Source organism: Mastacembelus armatus, chromosome 2 (genome assembly GCF_900324485.2).
Source record: "Mastacembelus armatus chromosome 2, fMasArm1.2, whole genome shotgun sequence".
NCBI lineage: Eukaryota > Metazoa > Chordata > Actinopteri > Synbranchiformes > Mastacembelidae > Mastacembelus > Mastacembelus armatus.
In genome coordinates, this window is record NC_046634.1 from 8,462,686 (window position 1) to 8,487,057 (window position 24,372).

General features: G+C 42.5%; 2 protein-coding genes across 6 annotated transcripts in view; both read right to left on the reverse strand.

Annotated features, from left to right (window-relative positions):
* Nucleotides 1-1,126: 1,126 nt before the first annotated feature.
* On the reverse strand, nucleotides 1,127-6,826 carry LOC113127416 (ly6/PLAUR domain-containing protein 1-like). Its single transcript, XM_026301951.1, has 3 exons — nucleotides 6,658-6,826; nucleotides 4,171-4,305; nucleotides 1,127-2,209 (listed from the first exon to the last, which is right to left on the reverse strand). The coding sequence occupies exons 1-3, from the start codon at nucleotides 6,704-6,706 to the stop codon at nucleotides 1,962-1,964; spliced, it is 432 nt and encodes a 143-aa protein (XP_026157736.1). The 5' UTR covers nucleotides 6,707-6,826; the 3' UTR covers nucleotides 1,127-1,961.
* A 1,077-nt stretch (nucleotides 6,827-7,903) lies between these two features.
* The window catches only part of LOC113127360 (nck-associated protein 5-like), a 116,183-nt gene continuing 99,714 nt past the window's right edge, over nucleotides 7,904-24,372 (reverse strand). For all 5 annotated transcript variants that reach the window (XM_026301840.1, XM_026301839.1, XM_026301842.1 and 2 more), the window contains 7 exons: nucleotides 23,881-23,983; nucleotides 22,615-22,702; nucleotides 18,467-18,787; nucleotides 16,987-17,102; nucleotides 16,595-16,724; nucleotides 16,298-16,470; nucleotides 7,904-9,906 (listed from right to left, as the gene is read on the reverse strand). In XM_026301840.1, the coding sequence (XP_026157625.1) occupies nucleotides 9,592-9,906; nucleotides 16,298-16,470; nucleotides 16,595-16,724; nucleotides 16,987-17,102; nucleotides 18,467-18,787; nucleotides 22,615-22,702; nucleotides 23,881-23,983 (1,246 nt within the window). In that variant the 3' untranslated portion in view covers nucleotides 7,904-9,591. The remainder of the gene's footprint in view (nucleotides 9,907-16,297; nucleotides 16,471-16,594; nucleotides 16,725-16,986; nucleotides 17,103-18,466; nucleotides 18,788-22,614; nucleotides 22,703-23,880; nucleotides 23,984-24,372) is intronic.

Sequence of the window (24,372 nt, forward strand, 5' to 3'; positions counted from 1 at the left end):
ATACAACACTTTGAGTTCAAACCATGACTCCAAAAAAAAAAAAAGCCCACAAAATAAAAGCCTGAAAGATTATTTTCTACAGTAGCTTCTACCTGCAACTTTTACAGCATGTAACAACCAGAAAATTACTTCAGAGCAGCCTCTTCACAAAATACTCAACTTCACAAAAAGCAAAGAAATTGAGAGACGCCTCAGTTGCAGACTGGTCCTTCTCTGGCAACAAGAATAATTCAGAAAGCTCAGTGTGCATCCAGCTTCCAGTTCTGCAGCGTCGTTCTCAGCGGTTTTTACTACTAGTTTTATAGAAAATCATTAAGGTGCCAGAACCTTCAGAAAACCACACCAGTGTGAGCTCAAGGACAAAACTGGACAGGACATGTTCATTCTGCCTGTAAAAAGCTATGACACTGTACGCCACCATGTTCTAATGCCACCATGTTCTAATGACAACATGTTCTAATGCCAACATGTTCCAATGCCACCATGTTCTAATGACATGTTTTAATGACAACATGTTCTAATGCCACCATGTTCTAATGCCAACATGTTCCAATGCCACCATGTTCTAATGACATGTTTTAATGACAACATGTTCTAATGCCACCATGTTCTAATGCCAACATGTTCTAATGCCAACAAGTTCTAATGACAAGATGTTCTAATGCCACCATGTTCTAATGACAAGATGTTCTAATGCCAACATGTTCTAATGCCACCATGTTCTAATGGCCAACAAGTTCTAATGACAAGATGTTCTAATGCCACCATGTTCTAATGACATGTTCTAATGCCACCATGTTCTAATGACAAGATGTTCTAATGCCAACATGTTCTAATGCCACTATGTTCTAATGACAACATGTTCTAATGACAAGATGTTCTAATGACAACATGTTCTAATGACATGTTTTTATGACAACATGTTCTAATGCCACCATGTTCTAATGGCCAACAAGTTCTAATGACAAGATGTTCTAATGCCACCATGTTCTAATGACATGTTTTTATGACAACATGTTCTAATGCCAACATGTTCTAATGCCACCATGTTCTAATGCCACCATGTTCTAATGACAACATGTTCTAATGACAACATGTTCTAATGACAACATGACAGCCTCCACTTTTACGGATTCAGGTCTTCCAGGTTATAGGAACCTGACTGTGGAGAGCCAATGATGTTGGGCGCTAAGGTCTGGTGTTCCAGTTCATCCCAGAGTGGCTGGATTTGTGCAGACCAAACTGGTAACTGGACCAAACTAGTATCAAACTGGACAAACTCTCCCTTATGGCCTGGGGCGTTGTCATGTTCACACAGGAAAGGACCAGCACACTGGTGCCACAGCTGGAAACACACAGCTGGAAACACACAGCTGGAAACACACAGCTACAGCATTAAGAAAAGTCTGACATTATTCTTTTTGTTGCTGAGAGTAAGAACATGGATACGAGTTTCATTGGTGCCTGTGTCTGGACTCACGGCCGCAGCAGCAGCCTGGAAGATGCTTAGCTGGAAACAATAGTTCCTAGTTAGGGCTGAAGACAGAGTCATGAAAGATTAATTCACAAAATGTTGAGCAGGAATTAGAAACTGTGGGCCAAGCCCAAACCACGAAAAGACACAGAAGTATGTGGACGATATACTGACAAAAGTATGTGGACAGTATACTGCACACACTTCACAGACCTTTGTCAAAAAAGACCAACATAAATAAACAGTAAACAAACTTCCAAACAGATTTCAGGGATATTAGGAAAAACTGCAGCTTTGTAGAAGATTCTTGTTTACCCTCATTACTGTTTGCTGGCATCCATGTTTGAAAAGTCTCTGTATATGAGTGTATAAATGAGCATGTTTTTCAGGACAGCATGATGCCACAATCTCAAACCTCGGACTCTGAAGCTAAATGCAACAAAGAGGCTTAAAGAAAAAGAATACAGTGGAGATGTAGTGGGACCATCTACGTCAGCAGACGGAGCATCAGGGGCGGCAGGAGGACGGTCAGGGGGAGGACCAAAGGCTGCTTCTTCTGCAGGTTCGACACCGCCGCTGAAGGGACGGGGCGCTTCCTCTTGGGCCCGTTGCAGAGCGGAGTGTTACAGCAGGAGATACAGACCGAGTTCAGCCTGCCGGTGCAGAACTGCTGGTAGCCGGAGGAGGCGATGAGACATGCCCCAGAGGAGGCGCAGGACTTCCTGTAATGTATTCCTGCAAAATAAAAGAATCGACACATCAGGGAGATTTGTCTTTTCAGAAAATCTAAGTGCGTTCACACAGAGAACATCTAGATTTATTATCTGCATTTGAAATGTCTGACATGTCGCAAACATAACAGCAGACTGAAAGAACGTGATGCATTTTTCTTTGCTGTAATTAGATTAAAGATGAACCGTAACGCTGCCGCATTTTATTACAGTACAGTGGAGCTATTGACTTCCTGTCTGCTCTTATTAACTGATGTTTGTCAGTCTGCTATATGTTAGTACAACCTTTATGCTTATATAAAGAAAAAAAACTCATATTCTGTAGTTCAGTAACTTTTTATTGTACTCCAGAGAAACCTAGTGAAGCGAGGTTCTCTGCCTGGTATATATTGGTGTTATTTGTTCTATGGTAGGTTTTTTTTTTTTTTTTTTTTAAATCATTTATCGTTTTTATTGTGTTATTTATCTTGTGTTTTCTTTTGCCTGCAAATGAAATTTCCCCTTACTGGACAAGAAAAAGTTCAGATTAAATCAAATTCAGATAAATTCAATCTCTCCCAGCAGGAGAACGTTCCATTATCCAAGAATGAATCTCATTGATGATGGAGGAGAAATACAGCGCATCAGCGTTTTTCCTCTACGAAAGTGTGTGTGGTGTTGGAGAACACACATGTTGCTACAGGAAACATTTAGTGTCGCTGTGCAGGTTCGACGGCGTTTGACTATTAAACCACCTGCTGTAAAAAAAACAATCAGCATCTATTATCGATGCAGAAACACTGTCCTTTTACTTCAGGGTAGAGAAATTCAGTCCTGGTATTGTGATAAGTATGATCAAGAAAAATAGCTCTATTCAAACACGGCTCTCTCTGGCTGGTTTTTCTTTCAGACGGCACAAAACTAATCTAATGTTGTGTCAATGGCAGCTGCAGGGAAGTGTCTTCGTCTTCTTTCGGAGATAAGAGTTCGCAGAACAAGATGACTCATAAAAATCAGCATTAAAATGTCACATTTGACGGAGCTCGTCCAGACTTCAGTCAGAGCTTCTGTCTTTCTCCGAGACTGAGAATAAGCAGCAACAAGGTGAAAGTCCTCAGCTCGGTCAGTGAGTCAAGCACGTGTGGATGAAAGCTAGTTGGAGGGAGGAGAGAGGGATCTCTGGAACCGTTCGCCGTTTTGTCATCAGGAGAGAAAATGTCAACAGGTGCAAACGTCACAGTTAATTTAATTGCTTATGTGGCTGCGCCTGCATGACCTGAAAATAAATTCCGCATTCCAGCAACAAATCAATGCTTTTGTCCTGCTGTTGTCCAGACAGGCTCGTTTATGACGGCATCTCAGCTCACAGCAGCTGGGACATCAGTCTTCATGTTAATCGTCAGCCCTGTCATACATCAAGAGGATCGCGAGTGCTTAGTGACTTAATAACATTGCCTACCATTATCTGAATGACAAAAGAATAAAACTTAATGCTCAGAGGTCGTGTGTCTCCTGGGCGCAGCTCCGTCTCTGGGCTCCAGACGGTCACCTTTCTCCTCCTCCACATAAACACGAACTCCACATTTCTACTCAGCTGAGCCCGCCCGAGCACCGCTGACCTCAACTATCCCATCAAAAAACAGGAAAAACCCACACTGCCACCAAGGTTGCATAATTCTCCAAATCTAACAATAGAACATTCCTGACGTGAGATGGAGACTAGCACAATAATACTCCTGTCATGACTGACAAGTGATGGGGGTGCATGTGTCTTTTTTTTTTTTTTTAAATCAAACAGCTCTTTATATAGAAACCAGCAGAGCATAATGTGGAGCAGACATTGTTCTAGAGTGGAAATACTTTAAAAATATCTGGGGGCCTGTCGTTTATTTACCAACCAGCATTGTATAGTTTGTTCTTACTTCGACCGCTGGGTTCTCTTTTATTTCATATGTTCTGTCTCATCCTAAAAACGTGTGTTCTTACCATCAGGTTTGACCAGCACCTCCTTCTGGCACATGTCCTGGACGTTGACGGTGCAGTTGACGATGTACTCCGGGGTGGAACAGTCATTGTGCTTCATCTCCTCACACTGGTAGCACTGGATCTGAAGGGCATCTCCTGCTCCAAGGGGGAGGGAAAGGCAAAATATACAATCACTGCTGTTTTTAGACGAGTGTTTGTTACACAGATGATCTTTTCATCGCACAAAGGGAACAGAATTGGTTTTGTTAAATAAATGAGGGGTAAAAGCCACGGGTTTGGTTTTCAACAACAAACAGGCAGCAGCCAGTTAGTGCAGATCGGTATAAATCCTGGAAACAAGAGGGAAGAGCCGTCTCTGTCCAAACAACCAAACACATTCACTAAATCATTCAAAAACTCAAAGGAGTCCTTTATTTCTTCACACTGAATGTAGCCGCCTTAAACAGGCTGCACAGTCTGTGTATCAGTCGTATCTAACGGTCACTTAAAGAGTGAATATAAATATTTCCCACACTGTCAGACTTGTTCTTCGAGGTGGTTATTGTTGCATTAACAGGCATAACGTGGCTCCAGAGTCTACGTCCCTGCTGCGCCCTCCTCATGTCCTCTCAGAACAGGACACATTATTTTTCTCATGTGGCCGTCACTGATATTATCACACAATACTCTCATTTATTGCACATTTGTTTTCTTCTTCATGTTTTCCTGCAGGCAAGCAGCAGAGGCGTTTACAGATGTTGCTTTTGTCTGAGTGCCTTGTGTTCCAGCTCCAAGAAAGACTGATGACATGCCATGAGGCTGCAGTGTCATGTTCTCTATCTTCTCCACAGTGTTGTGACGTTACTGTCAGAAGAACCGTGACAGGGTTTTGTGACTCTAGCAGGCACAAAAGCAAGTGCTGGGCCAACTTTAATCTATGCTGCTTTTCAGCTATTTTTAGTGGCTGTCTGAGAGTCGACACACAGGCTGCAGATTCACACAATGAGGTGAGAAAAGGCTGTAAAGAAATAAAAAAAAAAGAAACAGCCAAGTGAAGACTGGTCCCTTTAAATTCGTCCCTTTTAACCCATGAATTTTATAGGTGATAAACTTCATTTACAATACAAACAGGCAGTAAGACAGACTTGATGTAGTCTGGCAGAGCAGAGATGGCCCCTGTGTATTCTCATCCCCTGAGGTAGTAAAAAAAACGTGAGTGTGTTACTGCTAAAGCATTTTCTCGTAAAAATAACAGTCCTCATCACGGCTTTGGCAAATTCCATCGGATGCTTTTAACGCGGCCTGGGTGAGCTTTTCTCATTAGCTAAGACCTCGTCCTGGACTGCAGGAGGAGGAAGACGTCTGCAGAAATCAAGCTGTTAGACCCAGATGGACCAAGCATAAAGGCTCAGAGTCCATGTGTTGCTGTATCGGTTCACACTGACACCACGGTGCTGTTAAAGCCTGGAAAAGGATCGATTCTGCCTGCCGTGCAATACCCATGTGCAGCGTGCACGACATATTTCCAATGGAAGCTCAAGGCTTAATGGCAAAAAGTCTCCTTTGTTGTTTGTTTCATAAAAGCTGCAGGAAACTAAACATAACAGATGGTTCTTTTACTGGTATTTACATTAGTGGTAGTTAGACCTGTCATGTTTAATTATGATTTCTATGTGACACCTTCATCGTGGCAGCGTCACATCAGCATTTAATCAAAACCCTCCACGTCCTAGAAACATGCCTGTCCTCTCTTTTCTAAATATCCCACACAGACAAACCGCAGCAATTACTGAAATGGCACCAATCATTAATCTCCAACAGCTCCATCAAACACAACTGATAAAGGTCCACATAAAACATCACAATCCCAACCTAATTACTTTAAAGCAAGTGCATGCCTGAAACCTCCATCCATCATCTGGAAGGAGACTCATGACAACAGGGAACTCTCTTATTTTCTGGGACTATCTGTCTTAGTGGAGGGCAAAGTCTGAGCTCAGATTATCACTTTCAGAAAGTTTCTTTAAATCTCTGAGTTTCAAAACAGAAACAAAGGCTGATAAGGAAAAGAAACCAAATCCTTTATTAAAGCTTCTGCATCCGAGTGCGGAACCAATGCATAAGCAGTATTTTCCAATCAGCGAAGGCCCAAAACAACAGGATATTGGAAGAACACAGACACAGCGTCTGCAGCATGTTTGCACCAGACAAAACAGAAAAAGGCGTTTTCAGGCGCAGCTGACGCGGTTTAAGACGCAGAAACACCAACTGGCCTCTCACATCTCCAGAGGTAGTTTACCCCCCAACCAAACACACCTGAGGAACGAGAGCTCCCTAAAACGTGACTGGCTCAGAATAAAGTTGTAAACACTTTAAGGTGAAACTGTCTAACACACAAAAAACACCTGTGCCGTGGACGCGACGCAACTACACCCGCTCTGTTGCGCACGAAGATGGACCAAATGGCCCGACTGAAACCGGGCTGCAGTTTCTCCAAGTTGCACCCACCTGCGTCGAGAAGGACTCCAAAGAAAGTCGCAAAAACCAGAAGACGCATTCTCTCCCAGAAGACGCTCGCAGGGGAAACATCAGACCGAAGGAACTTGTTCAGACGGAGGCACGAAGGACGAACCGCCGCGGAGGAAGCGCAGGAACGAATCCGCTCATCCTCTCGTCCTCTCGGCTGCCTGACGTGCGTGTGTCCGCAAAGTGAGAGTGAGCAGCTCCGGCGGAACTGGAGACGAATCCGGAGCGCGGAGATCCTGAAGCGCACCACGTGACGGTCGGTGGTCACTTTGAGTTCGCGCACTGAGCGAGAACAAACGATGATAAAAACGATAATAATGTTCCGGTGGAAAAGCGTTTTTTTTTTTTTTAAAACTAGTTTGATGGTAGAAAAATAAAACTGTAGATCACTGACACTAAACCTAAAGGTCCATAACACACGACTTCAATTAAACACACATTTCTGATTTAGTGCGTCACTGCGTTTGTTCATGTTCCTCAAAGTGTGATTTACAGTTTTACTTTACGACACTTGAGAAAGAGACACACACACACACACACACACACACACACACACACACACACACACACACACACACACACACACACACACAGATATTCGAACCTTCTCTCAGCTCTATTTATTAGTTTTCATTAAAAGCCTCACGACCACTTCCTATTTCCGTGCGTATTTCATTCATTATGGCAGGACTGGATTTTCACAGCATCATGTTTTTCACAGTGTTTCCCTGGCAGTCAATTACTTCACTGACCTTTTTGTGACATTTCAGTGACATGTTGTTTGTGTAATAGATTAAACTGCGTGTTTGCTTTATTTCCCCTTTGAATAAAAGACACGTCCGGTCCCAAACACCGTCTTTAACTTTTATCACCATCTGATTCTGCTGCGTTGGAACGTGTTTGGTGATCGATACAACACATTTAGCACATTACGGACACACAGAAATCACCCGAGCGTTTATTCATACGCACATAATTACCCACCAAGGGACTAATGGTTATAAATCCCTCCGCAGCGAGCGAGCTGTTCTGCGGCTAACACAGTGGAGGGACGCGGTGATTACACACAATGCCCGTGGGGCGTGAAAGATTTTAGGGTTTTCTTCAAACCTTTATTCCCACATTCAAAGAATGAATGAATTAATCACCTGCTGACGCACGCCTGCACGCTCCCGCGCACGTTTATGCATGCGCGCTCACTCAGAAAAATACACAGACACGTTGCAGCTCAATTTGAAATAGGAAAATTTCTCATATTTAATTAGGAAATAGTTACATAAAATATAGCATTAAAGTCTAGGGTAACAGACAAAATTGCACACAGTCAATAATAATAATAATAATAATAATAATAATAACAATAATAATAATTATTACCAAAGTAACACTGCTGGTAACCATTTCTCTTTACAAAGGAACCAGGAACAATTAAGGAGAGAGGTGAAGCATGAGAACCACACTACAGTCCGACAGTACAAAATGTGGGTATAAATACTGGACACCTAGAAAAATACACAGGTCCTCTTTAGACTCTCTTCATACAGTATTAACAGTTTCATAGAAAAATTGAAACACACAGTCGGCTCTGTTGATTAGCACCAGCTGGTCAAATTCCAGATAGAAATTTGGCATAACTTCACACTAAAGTTCAAATATGTCTTCAAAATAAAGTGATAGAATATTTTAGTGTTAGTTCTAAATAAAGACATTTCAAAACAAGAACTCCTAAAGAAAAAGATACAAGCCATTTGCAGACAGTAGACTTTAAACCTTGGTTGCATGATTGGCAAACATTTTACATCTTTTTTGTAGTTTTTTCATTTGCATATATCAATCAGCAATGCCCGTTCTGATATTAACTTATTTTTAGGTTTTATGTACAACATCATATACAGCAAGGAAAGGAAAACTGAGGTTTGGAGAGTTTAGGTGTGCTATGCTACCATGAGACGACCACTGTGACTGTCTGGACTGTGGAGTTGAAGGAACGTTGAGTGTTGTTTGTTTTTGTCAGCATGTTCCTGACGGCTGCATTTTTATTCTTACGGTCTAACTGAGTCCAGTGTGGTTCCCTGAGCTTCCAACATGACACTGGGAGAGTTCAAGCCAAACGTGCAGAACGCCACGTTAGTCAATGTGCCAAACTAAAACACACACTTTACGTCAGCGGACATCATTAGATGAACTGCTGTTAAACATGAGTGTGTAGAACATTTGCACTATTTTCTGTTCTGTTTGCCTTTATGGGCTGCACAAAGATCACAGGGACACGAACAGCAACAGGTTTTACTTTGAAAATTATATGAAAAGAAATTAAGATCTGTTTTTTTTTTTTTTAAATATTGCTTTAAAGAAGTAGACAATAATGAGCCAGATGTATTTTTGTGGGCTGATTCCACATGGGTGGTGTTTTTTTTGTTTCTGTTTTTTTTTTTTTTTTTGATGGGGGGCAACATCAATGGGCAACATGCTTAGCAGCAAAACAGGAAATGACATCGTGGCTTTAAGTCTAATTTCCTCACAAACAGGAAGCGAAGCACCACTTATGTCCCACCTGTACACACCACTGTCGCCCCGTGAAGGAGCTCAGCTTATCACTGCTCAAACATTTACACTCTTTACAGACTTTGTACAGCTTTGCTACAGTGCAATGATAAGACAACGATCGAACTGTTGTGTATTGCTGTCCAGTCCACCACACTCAGACTCAGAGCATTAAAGTTCTGGTTTGGTGCGTGGGTTGGTTTTGTCCTCACGTCTCCAGCTCCACTAAGTGCTTCTTGTTGTATGTAGAGAGGACCTCTCTGCAGGTCTACTACACCCCGTAGCATCCAACTATTTCAAAAAGAAGAGAATACAGCCAAAAGCACAAGTCCATGAAGTCAGAGGAGGGATGTGCCTTCTGACTCTTTGGCTCTACACATCGTTGGAGCCCTGGCTGGTGCAGGAGGAGAAGCTGTCGTACAGCGAGTCGCTCAGGGATCCCACAGGATCCACCCCAGGCTTGCTGGAGAAGCTGGAGGAGGACGGCTCGTCCACCTTGCAGGAGTCCTCCGTACTCTTCCGTGCGTCGGCGTGGCGGTCACCACCCTGGCTGCCTAAGCCTGTGTCTGGATAGAGGCTGCCGCTGCTGGAGCTGCTGTGGTTCAGCTGGTTCATGGACTCTAAGGAGAAGTCGAGAGAGCCCGGATGTTTCATGCTAACAGGGGTCTTCTCCAGGGCCATGTCCTTCTGCAGAGACAGAATAAAGAGACATCAATCAACAGAAAGCACAAAATGTGTCCCTTTAGGTATTAACAGGTACGATTTGCTCTCTGTTCATTTTCATTTCACCGTCTCAAATTCACACACGCTTCTGTTGACAGATACAGAAAGAATATAAACCACAGCAACTCTGAAACTCATCTCCCTCTCTGCTGTGCTGCAAAGCAATAAGGTTGATGCCACTTGAGAACATGACATTGATCTATATTGAGATTTTTATCACACTCGGGGGCCAAATGTATGTCTTGGGTTTTGGCAGGCATGTGTCTCTGGGCATCTGTGGACAGTCACTCGCTCTGTTATATTAACTGTGTTGTGTAGTGTATTATTTTCTCTGTACAGGCTGACGTCGTGTAGATTAGCAGACAGGAAAGTGTTACCCCAGGGAAATGTTCCGTTTAAAGCCTCTGTCTGTTAACACTGCTTCAATTAGCGGAGCTAGTGTCACCCTGAATGTGCTGAAGAATAGACTGACTCCATGTGCTTGGAGTTGTGACAGCTTAGAAGGTATTAAAAAATCATGATCGTGGGTCTTGTCACTAGACCAGATTGTGTCATCACATTTGAGGCTCTTGGCCTTTCAAGGGTCCATGTGTCCAGACAACTTGGCAGCAATTAGACTCTACACCAAAGAGCAAAAGACTGCATTAACCTGCCGCTACCTACTTTACTCTAATATTCGCTGTCACGACTTTATGCCACACCACTGCACGCATAAACCTAAAAATAGTCAGTTGTTGATGACGCACCAACTTTTTGAGTATTCCCTGTGATTTCAGGGCTCAAAAGGCACTTTAACAAGCTAGTTACAGTGAAAATCAACATAAAACTCCTAAAATGCTGTAAACAAAAATTCTCAGGGTAGATGCTTTTCCTCTCAGCAAATCTAGCCTGGCAGGACAGAAGCTATCTGTGTTTTTGAGGAACAGCTGGAGGGTTCAACCGATCTCGAGAGAAGCTCCAAACCTGCACCGTTTAGCATTTTGCCTTGAGGTGTGTCTCCCCTCAGACCCGGACCTGGAGCTGCTCCAGCAACAAGCATGAACACATAAACATGACAGCATCAGTGATACTGATCTGAGTGTCGCTATAGCAGAAAATATCTATATGTTGGTAATGGAGCCTGCAGACACTGTTTGATTTCACAAGCTGATTTATTTCTGTAAGGCTCATGATTAAAATACTAAAGTGCCACAAGACCAAATGCAATATTTTGAAGGAGGCACTGTGTTTCTTAAAACAATGAATCCTAAATAAAGCATCACCTGTAAAACGTCTTGTTGTACAGACCATGAATCATGCACATTTCTAAAGTTTCTTAATTTGCAGAAATTATGTCAACACTTATTTTGCATTTGCTCACGTTGATCTCACTTCAAAAAAGTAGTTAGCAACTTAACAGTTTGATTTTTTTGTACCTCCACTTGTAGTCCCATGTAATTAGCCTCAATTATCTCCCTTGTGTTGTTTACAAATGTTTACAATGCAAATGTCAATGATGTACCTGCCAGCTTCGTTGATACGTCTGTTGTTTTTCTGAAGTGTGACATACTTAAAAAAGCTAAATCCTCCCACGCTGGACACACCCAGACTGTGAAGTCTTGTCTATTCCAGAGTCAGTGCAGAGAGAAAAACAACTGGCTGTTGTTCTCAGCTCTCAGCTGCTCTCCTGTTAATTGCATTCACCTGCCGCCTCAGGTTTTAAACTCTCCTGTGATTAGCAGGCAGCTCTGCCCTGCGACACAAGTGGACAGAATTCTGGTTTCCTAAGACCGAATAAAACTCTTTTCTTTGACTGAGATCTATGCAAAGTAAAATCTAGATCTATGCAAAATCTTTAAATATTAAGATGTTGAACTCAAAAGCAAACCATAAAGTGTCTAATCATAATAACGTGGACCGATGTGGCCTTTCTCGCTTTCGATGTGAGAAGACAAAATGTAAAGAAATGTTAGAGGAAGATGTGCCCACAGGTGACATGTGACTCACTGATGTTATGAAACGTTGAGCAGGATCCTGCAGGTGCGGAGGTTGAGCCCAGATTAAGCACAGGTGTTGAATGCAGATTAGATTTGTTGAATTCTAGTTGAACACCCACACACCACTGTTCACCCTAACACTGTTTTTTGTGTCACATTATTGTCAGCCATAAAAATTGCTATTACATGGCCTCGAGAGATGAAACAGCCCATGTGTGAGTGTGAACATTCTTCAGGTCCAGAGTCTCTCTGTTAACCTCCCTCTACATCTCCTCTGGTTGGAAACCAGACAAAAGAAAGGGGAATGGCTGTCTTATCGCTGATTGGATTTGATTTTGGAGGAAGACAATTACCAGCAGATCGAACCTTCCCGGTGCAGGTCTCTGTACCACCTGCAGGTGCAGCCAAAATAATGGCTGCACCTGTAACTGAGGCTGCAGGCAGACGTCTCAGTGAAAGCTTCCCAGCTGAAAACACGAGGGGCCAAATCAGAAATTGGTTCTGCAACATATGTCAGTAATGGGATGTGTGGACTCAAATCCAGTAGACCTGTATGCTACAAAAGCTTCTGAAAGGGTCTTTTATTGTGACACATTTTTCCTTTTCCCCTGCTGTCACAGATGCTTCTGTTCTTCTTTCTTTACCTTTTAATGTTTTTGACTTTCAAAGATGGCAAACTACAAAACTACAGCAAAATCTGTTTGCTCAGAGATGCTGCTCCACATTAAAAGTGTTGAGCCAGTGAAACGAGAAACAGACTGGAGGTTAATTGAGACAGAAATCACATTCATCACACCGAGGCGTGATTAAATACAAACCAGCAAGTGACAAAATTGGAAACATCTTGAAATGTGCGTAAATAGCTAATAGAGACTATCGATGTTGGATGTCAGTGCAGATTACACTCTGTTACACTCAGTCCTCTGACCAGTGTGGTGTCTTGTGCCTCCTGGAGGCAAATCGTCTTGGATGAACATAATCAAGTCAGGAGGAAAGAAAGTATTTGTAAAAACTCACACTGCTACTTCTCATTGTCTGAAACAACGTGAGAGACTCGTCTCAGTCACGTCGTGTCCACGATAGTTTGCAGACTGAGGCTGATTCTGAATTTGTTTTACAGTGATGATCACGGTGGAAAACAACCAAATGAAAGATGGTTATTGTCTCTCAATGCGCCGTTACTGTGTGAATAACGTGGCCAATGTGGGGTACTGTGTTGGCAGGTTCTATTTCTGGTTCTGTTCCATCAGAGTCCTGTATCCTGCATCTAGCTAGTGTGCCATCAGTCAGACAGCAACTCAAGGCGAGTGTGTGTTGCTGCTGCTGATATAGTTTTGGTTATCCAGTAGCCCTATTTCAAATTACATGTCAACTGAAATGTTTTCTTTCCCTCACCGCGTAATCATAGCTCAAGGTAACAAGCTGTTTCACACTCAGGGAAATGCTGTGCATGCTGATTTGTTGGAGACTGGCTGTGGACCCAGGTCACATAAACCCCAGGGGTCTCCCTAAGTTCACTGATGCTGCTCTTTGGCACGAGTTGTAATGTTATGTTCCTGCAGACTCTTCTTTCTCCTGCATGAAGATAAAGGACGTTAATAGGAAAAAAAAAAAAAAAGGTTGAGTAAGCAGGAAAGATGAGAAAAGTTAGTTTGGGAAGGGAAGAAATGGAAGGGCAGAGGAAAACTGTTTAGAGCCAAAGTGAGAGATGTCAACTGAGAAGAACAGACAAAGAGAGTTGTACTGCAGAGGCAGGAATAGAGAGAGGCAAAACTAGAAGCAAGGAAAGGAAAGGCACGTGGGAGTTAGAGAGACTCAGAGGAAGGAGAGGATAGAAGGAGAAGGGGGCGGGGGCCGCCGTTAGCAGGGCTGTCAGGTGCTGTCAGGATGATGAATGGGAGGCCAGCGCGGGCTGTGAGGGCTCTGATGGGAGCCGCTGAGCTTTACATCACTCTCCTGAGTGTTTGTGAAAGGTTATTAAAGGCGCTTAAATCACCGGGCTCTGACACAGGTCTGCTACCAAGCACCAAACTTCCCCAAACTGTCGCCAGTGACAGCGCCTCCTTAGTCAAAAGCTCCCGAGCCACAACAAAAGGGAAGCGGCTGCAGAGGCACGGACGTGCAGCAGTGAGGGTGAGGAGGTGAAGACGTGCAGATGAATCGTCTTTTTCAGAGGAATAATGTAAGTTAAATGGGTTCAACAGCTGTCATCCATCATTACATTTGGTTCACAGCTGAAGAATAAGGTTACTGTGAGAATTAATTTCAAACTGGAAAATGCCTCACTTACTGAATTAAAATATTTGGCTGTCTGGTCCGTTTGGTTTAAGTCTTGTTTCAAGATGTAGCCGCTCTTGACAATTTTTAACTCGAGATCATTTGTGCTGGAAACAGGTCAGTTTGAGCTGCACTGGCAGATTTGTTGATGTAAGAAACGTCTCAGGACTCCAGACTGAAATAGACACGGAGCTTTGGAGCCTCTCACAGCTTTTACAAAAACACTGAAACAAGTGTCCAGTTTAAGGAGCATTAAGGAAGTGACCACATATATTTGCATTGCAGTTCCATGTTTAACATCACAATTTATATGTATTTTGTTATATATATTTTATAAATGTGAACTATTCTTAAATACATTTGGCTTCTTTTTTAAGCTATTTTAGCAGGACAGGACATGATGTCTGGTGCTTGTGGGAACTGAACTGGTCACCTCTCATTTTTGGTGCAGACCAGGCTGGAAATGTAGTCTACCACATCCAATTAGATGACAGACAGGTTTGAGGATGAGACAAACAGAGCTTCATTTGTTGTGTTTTGTCTCTTGCATGTCAGCTAATGGAGTTGTGCTTGCAGCTTGGTTGCACAGCACCACATCCCGCTCGATGTGCAGCGTCTCCGCTGGGAATCGGATCGGAATCGAAAATCCCTCTGTCACGTGAGTCTAGCTTCCAGTTCAAGTGCAAGTGCTGAACTTTGCTTTGTTAAATGAAGATCTTGCATCATACAATAAACTTTAAAGATTGTCCATGTTGCTCATGGACACTTGGCAGTGGTGTTTATTTGCTGAATTGCCCTGGTCTTTCTCCTCACTACACCGCACTGCTGCCAAACATCCAGCCACATCTGTCATTTTTTGTAAAATATATAATATATAATAATAACATATATCATTTGTGACTGACACACAGGTGCTGTGGCACAGAAAGCACGAAGCTGCTCTGGATACAACCACATTTTCATAAATAATCATGGAAATAAAAACTGGAGCTGTGAGCATGTTCCACCTTTCACCCAGAAGGTCTGCATGATTATTCAAATTCATGGCTGTAAATGCATTAAAAACAGTTCAGATCTGATCTTAGTGGTAAATTTCAGTGTAACACCAGAGGTCAGAAATTAAGAGCACACAGGGTAAATTCAGCTTTTTCTCTCATACACAGTTGTTTTTGAACTGAGTCAAAGCCCTTTTTCAGAATATGGATTTTTGTGTCAGGGCAGGTGTTGGAGCGGCAGCACTGTAGGAAAGTAGTGTTTGGCTGCCCCGCAGAGCTGCACCATGCAAGCTGGAGGCCATTTCATGGTCTCTGATCCTCATTTGTCATTCAGCAGCATTAAATACTAGTAGGCAAATACCCGCTGACACAAGGGGGCAAAGCGATCGAAAGCAATTAAGTGGCTTTTTCTATGAAAATCTACAAACAATTTCAGCTGCAGAAAAGAAAACCTTGGCGCTTAGTGAATTGGTTCATGCCTCGGGAAGTATTCTGAAGCTGGGATTAACACTGCAACTCGACACAACCTGTTCTGACCATCTGAAATGTCTCCTTGCTGTGACTCTATGACACAGGAAGGGGTAAAAATTCAGTTTATTCATCTTCATGCCTCTGCTGCAGGGAAAGAAAACATATGCAAACTCAGTGACAGGGTGTGTGTCTCTATCCTGTGTATGCTGTCTGTCTGCTCATACACACATTCTCTTCATGTTGTACAAAGCTACATGTATCTACAACCTGTGGGCTGACTGGCTTTTTGGAAATTACCATCTCAGAGTAAATCGATCGATTCTAAAACAATCTCCACTTCATTATCTCCTTCAGATGCTTTAATGAGGCATAACAATCAATAAGGGCCAATATAAAAGAGCAAAAACTAAAATATATTCAATAAAAATTTCATCTCATTTACAACAAGGACAAAGCTTAGCAGCACAAGTGATGTATGTGAATAAGTGTCGTTAAAAATGTGAGTAAAGCCCGAGCAGCTTCACGGTTATCAAAATGACCAATAAAATGCTTGATAGGAAACGGCAGGGTGCCATTAAAGCATCTTTTATGAATAAAACCAATGAGCTGTAAACAATAAGCTGTTACAATACTCACACTGAGTCTGTCTCCTGCTTTGCTATCAAGGGATGACTCTTCGTGCAACAAATTGTACTGGGAAATCCTCCCGCCGTCCTTCTCCAGGTGCGAGAACATGCCGTGTTGGTAGTAGTCCATGATTGACAAAGATGTTCCCACACTGCTTCTCTTCAGGGTGTCCTCATTTTCAACTGTGGGTGAAGAAACTGGTTTTAATGAAAAGTTAGAGAGATAAACTACACACTTTGTGTTAAGCTGCAGCAAAAACTGCAAAAAAAAAGTTCCTATTTCTACAGGTGAACTGTTCAGCCAGACCTGAGTCACTGTTCTTAGTTCTGTTGAGCAGGGTCCTTTGTGGCGAGTCCAAAGTGCTTCTGGTTCCCTCAGGTTCAGTCTCAGTTTCGCTGCTGCTGCCCGAGTACGTGCACACTCGCAGCGATCTTTCCTAGTCATCGTAAATGAGCCAGACACATCAGACACATGTTAAAATAGGAAACCACAGACCAGCACCACTATTTTGTTAGAAGTACAGAAAGTAGAGAATGAAGAATGGGGAGCTCTGTGCTTAAACCACAGGGCAGGATGGTGCTTTTTCCAACTCATCACAGTGTTTTAGAAAATATAGTCATATTCAGATGTTCCTTTGACTTTGGTGCAGATTTTCAAAAAAAGAAAATCATTCAGGGCAGTTTAAGTCAGTGACTTACACTGAGTATATCATGGTCCTTAGTTTTCAGCTTCCTCTCTGTTTCAGTGTCTCCGTCCTCTGTGGAGATGTTGCCGTGTGGAGCGCAGACACTCAACCTCTTTGTCCTCATTGCATCTACAAGTCAAGAGAGGAACGAGTCGTGAGGTTACAGCAAACAGCAGAAACTGTGTCGCCTCATATGATGCATAAAAAAGTGGGAAGAGAGGAAAACATCATCTGAATTCTTCTGAAGTGATAATCTTTCCTTGGGCACACAGACTGATGATATACAGACCCACGCTGGGCCCATCCATTCAGCCTACACATCTATGTTTCTGCATATATGGACGAAGCCGCACAATATCCGAGATATCAAACATTAATGGTGTCCACCCATGACTCCTGGAAGCCCAGATACAACAGCTTTCAGCTGCCGACCCTGAGTGACAAAGCACTTCCTTATGATCACTGCCTACTGCCGTCTCGGACAGACGCCAATTTAATTGTCTCTTTGAACATTCAGCCACATTACAATAACAGACCGCTTCTGACCAATGCTCCATCTCCATCACAGAAATCTGCATCATGATCGTAACAGTCCTTCCACCTTCATTCTCTCATCTATTAGGAAGCAATATTTTCTGGTATCCATCTTTGTGATGCTACATAATGATGGCAGAAAGGAGAGGAGGGCAAAACATATGATGAAGATGGAGTGAAAACGTTCAGGATCTTCTAATCAACTTGCTCCACAGAAATGACTGAGAAGGAGCTGCTCTGTACTTACAGCGACAGTTGTGAGTCACATTGCTGTCTCCGCAGTGCCACCGCAGCACTGAGGTGAAATAGACGCAGGCTAATGTCCTGTAAGCATAAATCCCCGAGTGTGATCGCTCATCTCCGCGTGTTATTACAGCTTTAATCAGCCATCTGATTGCATCCTACCCACCACCATTCTGTCGTACATCATGGCAAACACCAACGCAGAAGGCACTTTATGATCTATGGCTGTGTTGACATCTTTATCTAATTGCATTTGTTAAATTTCCTCAGGGCATGGGAGTGTGCAGGTTTCTATAAGGACACAGAGTCAGATGCCAGTGTCGATGTGCCAGTTTCAGAATCAGCTGAACAAACATGTGCAATAAACCACACAACTTTCTCTTGTCTGCTTGTCTTGAGGCCTTGAATGTATCACAGCAAACAGTGTTAACATAAAGTGACATCCATTTTACTCAGGTCTTGAAATATGAGGCACTTGAAGTAAGTCCTCCTTGGCCTTGATTGAGAAAACACTGTTCTCACAAGTTTGTGTGTTTTTACAAAAGAAGTGAGTAAATGGCAGCACTGGTGTTTCCTCTGTTCACCGTCTTAGACCACAGGCGCATGCTGGCATGTCAACCTTTGCTAATTTGCACTAAACACAAAGCATGCTCTGTAAGCTCTGTAAGCCCCTCATTGGGGGGGGGGGTCTGAAGACAAACAGATTCTCCACTTACCTGAGGTTGCTATTTTGGGCAGTCGGCTCTCGGTGTCCTGGGTGTCGCTGCTGCAGGTCACATTGGGGTCGGACCGGGAGTGACCCATGCTGGTGGGGTCATGCAGGCGGGTGTTTGGGAGGGAAGGCACTTTCACATTGGGCTGTGAGGGATCAGGGTGGGAAGAAGGAGGTTCTTGATTGAGCTCAGCGGAGCCGGCGGTCACCCCATCGGGGCTGGATTCGGATTTAGGGATGTGGCGACCGCTGGCTCGGGTGACAGAATCAGGGAGAGGGAAGGTGCCGATCCCACTGTCCAGGGTTCTCATCTGACAGCCGGAGCCTAAAGTGACAGGAAATGAGGGTGATGTCTGGGAGAAGCACGGAACAACAACAAAGGAAAAGAAAGGAGCACTTTGGATTTACATGCAACGAAAGGGGTTGTGAGCAAACAGGGCATCTGTGGTGGGACCAGCAACACGTAGCCAGTGGGGAAAGAGGAAAAAAGACAGTAGTTGAATTTAACATGGTAATATCTGACCATTAGGAGTCCGCCATCACACTGTTGTGATCAAATCACATGACAGTTCACTAGGCCTATATATTAATTAAAAATATCCCAATGAATGGAGGCTCCATCCAGTTGCACTCTTGTTAGAGAGATTTGTAGTTATCACAACAGCGACAGATGCACAATTCTAATTTGGTAGAAATTACCTTAATACGATGAGACAAGAAAGCACCTGCTGCCAGCAATTCTGAACAAAATACAAGAAAAAGCTGCAACCCGGGGACGTGTTCATCAGAGTGCACGCTGGGTTGGACTGAGGACGAACGACAGCGAGTAGCAACAGATGGACGATGTTTAGAAACCACAGTTTGCACAGCCTTTACTCAGACTGGAACAGATGGATGGTCAATCAGCACAGCCCAGGTCCTTGTAACTGTGAACACTGACAGCCAACAGTTACATGGGCTAATTATTAGTGGTTTGAAAGTTTTCGCTGAGGGAACATTTGCGAGCGCAAGTGAATGAGCACGTAATGTTTCGGCTTTTCTCTGCCGCTGTGGACGCAGTCGGGTTGTACATTATATTTCTGCTGATGGCCTTGGAGATGAATCCTCTGCAACCATCAGCTGTGTGGTGAAGTACAAACTGGATGTTTTTTTCTGTTTTGTGAAATTGGATCGATATGGACAGGCTCTGTTTCTCAGCTCTCTCTGAACACTGCTGGGCACTACAGCCGAGCTTAAAAGTGTTCGCAAGGAGGGTAAAGTTCACATTTTCAGAGTCAGTCTATTCGCAAAACATTTACATTTGGGTCTGAAGCGCTGCACTTTTTCTTTGGATAGACTGCCAATCTGCATTCTCATCTAAAAGTCAATGTACTGTCAAAAACTTTCAAAATGAGGGAGTTTAAGGAGGGTTTTCATTCGTGTCAGAGTTCTTCTTTATGTCTACTTTTTGTATTTAACGGCTTCTGGCATTCAGCACCATGCCGTACATACAGAATCTGTTAAAATGAGACCACGGTGTTTGGATAGTCCCATCCGCCATGATTACAGGACAGATGGCCCATTACTCTGTATTCGTGTCTGCTGTGAGTCACTCTCGGACAGTTGTTGTGAAAGAATTAAAATTCTAACGAAATTCCTGAGGTTTAAAAATGCATGATGCAGCTGACAGACAAAAGGAATACACGCAGAAATACTTATTTGTGTTTGTGAGAAAAAGAAAGGTGGAGAAAGCCATAGATTACACAGCTTTATAATTGAATGCCAAGCCTGGCAATTCAGAATGCCCTCTATAACCAAACTATAACAAGGTCCACAGTAATTCTACCCAGAGGCAACAACAACTGGACATAATCTAGTTTTTCATGAGCTCCCTATCACTTCTGTATACATCCTCCAGGGACTGAGGGAAGAAAGCTGGTTTGTTGATACCTCCACTGTGCAAAATTGGCTTCATGCAATGAGGAGGTGTCAGAGGGAAAAGAAAAAGTCATCACTAACAACTTTAATCTCATCTAGGAGATATTTCTGTATCAGCAATCAAATTAAAAAAGAAAACCCACCGAAACAAACATCTTGTTGCCTGTTAAATGTTCAAAAATTGAAAGGTGTTTTTCTTCAAACTACAAAGTAAGTTTTGAAAGCCTGAAACATCAGCACCAGGTGAACATCTTGCTGAATCATTGCTATTGATCAACAGACCATCACAGCACTTCAGATGTATTAGGTTCATCCTGTGCTATGGACCAGTCAAAATGTTATTTATTGTCCCCTTATGAGAAAAATTACTGCCTCAAGGGAAGTTATAATACCTGAGCAATGTAGAGTGAACTTCAAAGTCCACATTCATAACTCGGGCATGGATTTTGCGTAAGCCGTTTGCATCATGAACTGGCAGGATGTAAACTATTTATTTGATTGATGTGTTTGTCTGGCATTAGGCCTGTGAATGCTGCACTTTGGAGAGACGTGACATTAAAGCAGTGCTGAGGAGCAATGAGCAGCCGCGGCTGAAACCTTTATGAAATATTTAATTCTCACTGTCTGGAAGTGCTCAGCTGGCAGAATATTAAAAAGGCAGCCCGTTGGTCAGAATACAGAAACAATTAAACTTCTTATTTTTGATGTATCGCTCAAACACATCATAAGTTCATTTTCATAGTTCATGGAAAGTGGCTCAACCCCAAACTATTTTTGAAATATTATGATTAGCTGCCAAGTTACATCTTGATGATATTCAATGAGGATTATTTCCACCAACATTCAAAACACATTCAGTTTAATTATAAGAACTGACCCATGGCCCACCGAAACCCAAATAATTATATCTTGGATAGTTACTGTGTAGTGATACAAAATCAGCTTTTACATTCTTACACTTACATTAAGGTGGATAATGACAAGCAAACCCTTAAGATACAATTAAGACCAATCTTACTAAGGTATATCTACTTTGTGTGGTTTTAAATAGCTTATCTGCACATCCTGCAGATACAGAGCAAACAGCCCCAAAACCAAACAATGAGCTAAAAGTTGCTTTAAAAGCCTGTAGAGCTAAAAGGAGGGTCAGAGAATAATGTGACTTCATCACTATGGACAAGTAGTCATGGTTTATTTTGAATATAAAAAGATTGTTTAGAGCTTTAAATGAATGAGAACAGCTTCAACCTTTGTTTTGTAAAACAAATGGCATCTTATTAAAGCTGGGGCCATTTAATTTAGCTTTAGAATATCCAGTTTATTTAACCAGGACTAAAAATATAAAAAACTGAAAGCTTTTCTTCCAAAGAGTGGCCCCAGATTTTAAAAAGCTCACGTCAGGCCACTGGCCACTCTGCTGTAATACAAGAAATGTGTCATTACGACCTTTGGGATGGATCACAGAGACAATCTGTCAAATGGTGCAAGAAGAAGAATGGCAGCCGACTCTCCATATCCAGTAAACTGCAGTTACACCCTCTATTTCCTCACACTGAATTACAGACTACAGTACAATGTGAGTCTGTTACACTGCAATAATACCAATCATCATCTCTTCTCACAGTTTGATGCATCTATTTTTTTTCATTTCCTTAGCAGCTCAGGCATTGTGAAATATCACCTGGCTACACATCAATCACATGAATAGATTGTCAACATGTTGTTTCCAGCGACTGCTATTTCCCCACAGTAATGGCAAGTCTGGCAGTGAGGAGAATCAGTTGGCGAAGGAATTGAGTTGTCAATCACATCAGGAAATCACAACTGTAAAATGTGTTAATGCTCTGTTGCACTGGTTGATTTGTGATGGTTAGTGGCAGCTTTTTATAAGCTACTTGAAAAACACTGTCCTGGGCGAAGTAAACTTGCAAATACAAAACTCAGTGGATTAGAACAGACAGCGTGAGTGTTTAGCACAGCGGAAGGATTTTTGTGATGCAGATTACATTTGTATTATACAGTTGAACTAAATTCAAATTCGTGATCACGGTTTGAAATAAAATACTGTAAATCATTATTAGCATGAAGATAACAGTGCCACCAGCAGCATATATAATTAGTGTGTGGTCTTTTTTTCTGGGTGGCAGTGGTGGATGGCGCATAATTAATGAAATTAGCAGTTTTTTTCCTCAAATGTCTCTTTAGGTCCATCAGCGATACTGTACATAGGCTTACCGATCATGTGGTCTTGACAAGCTGTGTCTGGGATGTGTCCCTCTTCGTTTTCAGCCCTCAGCTTGATTTTCTGAGTCATTATGAGGGTCTGGAATATTAGCAAAGCATGTTAGTACTTCCAAACTGTGAAAAGCAGCTGAAATAAAAAAAAAAAAACAAACAAACAAACAAATCACACACATAAATACAAGCACTATAACATACTATACAATTTAGACAACTGTCCAAATGTGCCTTTGTTTCTAAGGTGCCAAATTGTTTTCATTTCTTAGGCTTCCTCTGTGGTAATTTGCAGAAGAAAGGTGAGAGCTAAAAAGATCGGTATGACATGTAGAGATTAATGTATTTCCTAGTTTTCCAGATGAACAGAAGCTTTTGGCATTGTCAGATCTCTTTAAGGTACCTGTCATACGTTCCTGTCTTATTTTAATTGGGTTATTTTAAAAAAGGTGGGCTTGGGGTGGTTCAAGAGGAGCTTGTAGGTCATAAAGTCTCACTCTTTTGTTGTATTTCTGGGGAGAGAAGATAGAGGAAAGGCATGGAGGATGGTATTAAATGGCCCCTTTGTCAAATTGAGTGCCTGTGATAAGGGGCTCCTCAATGTTATCGAAATTCCACATCATCTGGATTAAATTTCCTACATTATGCAGTGAGACTCGCTTTTTGTCATTCTGTTCCTCCATTCAGCCTGGTGCTTTTACCTTCTCTTTTATTGCCATATTGCTTTTTCCAGACTCTCTCAAGCACTCAGCCTCTCCATCATTTTTTAGTTTCTTGACTGACAGCTAATAAAGAATAAAGCCACAAGGTCATAATTTTAGCCTTTTGCTTACAAAGCGCACGGATATGATTTAAGGAATCATGATGAGGAGGCTGATTTAAGTTTGTATTACATGCAGAGCTTGATGGTTGTCTCTGTGTGAGATATAGCTTAAAACCTTCAGCCTCGTGGAAACAACACCATCAACCAAGGTAGATAATAAAAAAAGGAGGCGATGAACTGTAGGCTGAGTGAAAACACAATGTGAATCAATACTGAGCCTTCAGGGGGTACGAGCCTGAAGAGGCGGCAGTGTTGTGGATGTGGTTGTGAACATGTGCATATTGTACAAGTGTGAAAACCTGTGGGAATTTGCATGTTAGCGTGTATTTGTGTGCCAGTGGCTTGTCCAAACACCGTCAGAGACAAACAAGCAGCTCTAGACACAGACACTGCTATAATAAAGGGAAAGGAGTTCAGTTATGGTGGTATGTTTGTTCACTTACAGCAGTATCTGGGCAGATCTCCATATCTCCCTTCATTTCGCTGTGTTTCTTGGGTGTGGAGATCCCAGGCGGCGATGCAGCCATGGATCCCTTCACTGCAGTCCTGGTAGGAAATAAGATTTGATCTGTTTTTACGTCTGTGCGCCGAGCTGCTCTTTTATCAACTCACCAGGTGGAATCTGAGCCTGCTGATAAATTGGATTGACCTGATCTTTTGCTTCATGAAAGAGCACGTGAACATATCTGTACATGCACCACACACACACAGAAATGCCATGAAGTGCTCCCTCTCAAGCGATTGTTTGCAGGATAAAAATCTGTCAGCTGTGAATTCAGGTGGCAAATCGATGACGTTTAGTTGAAATGTGCAGCATTCGCCACTTAAAAGACACTTTAGTGTGACAGTGCTGACTGTATGTCTGGATGCTGGTCCAGGAACTGCCTATGCTCAGTGAAGTGGAGTTGTAACTCAAACAGACAGCTGCTGTTTGT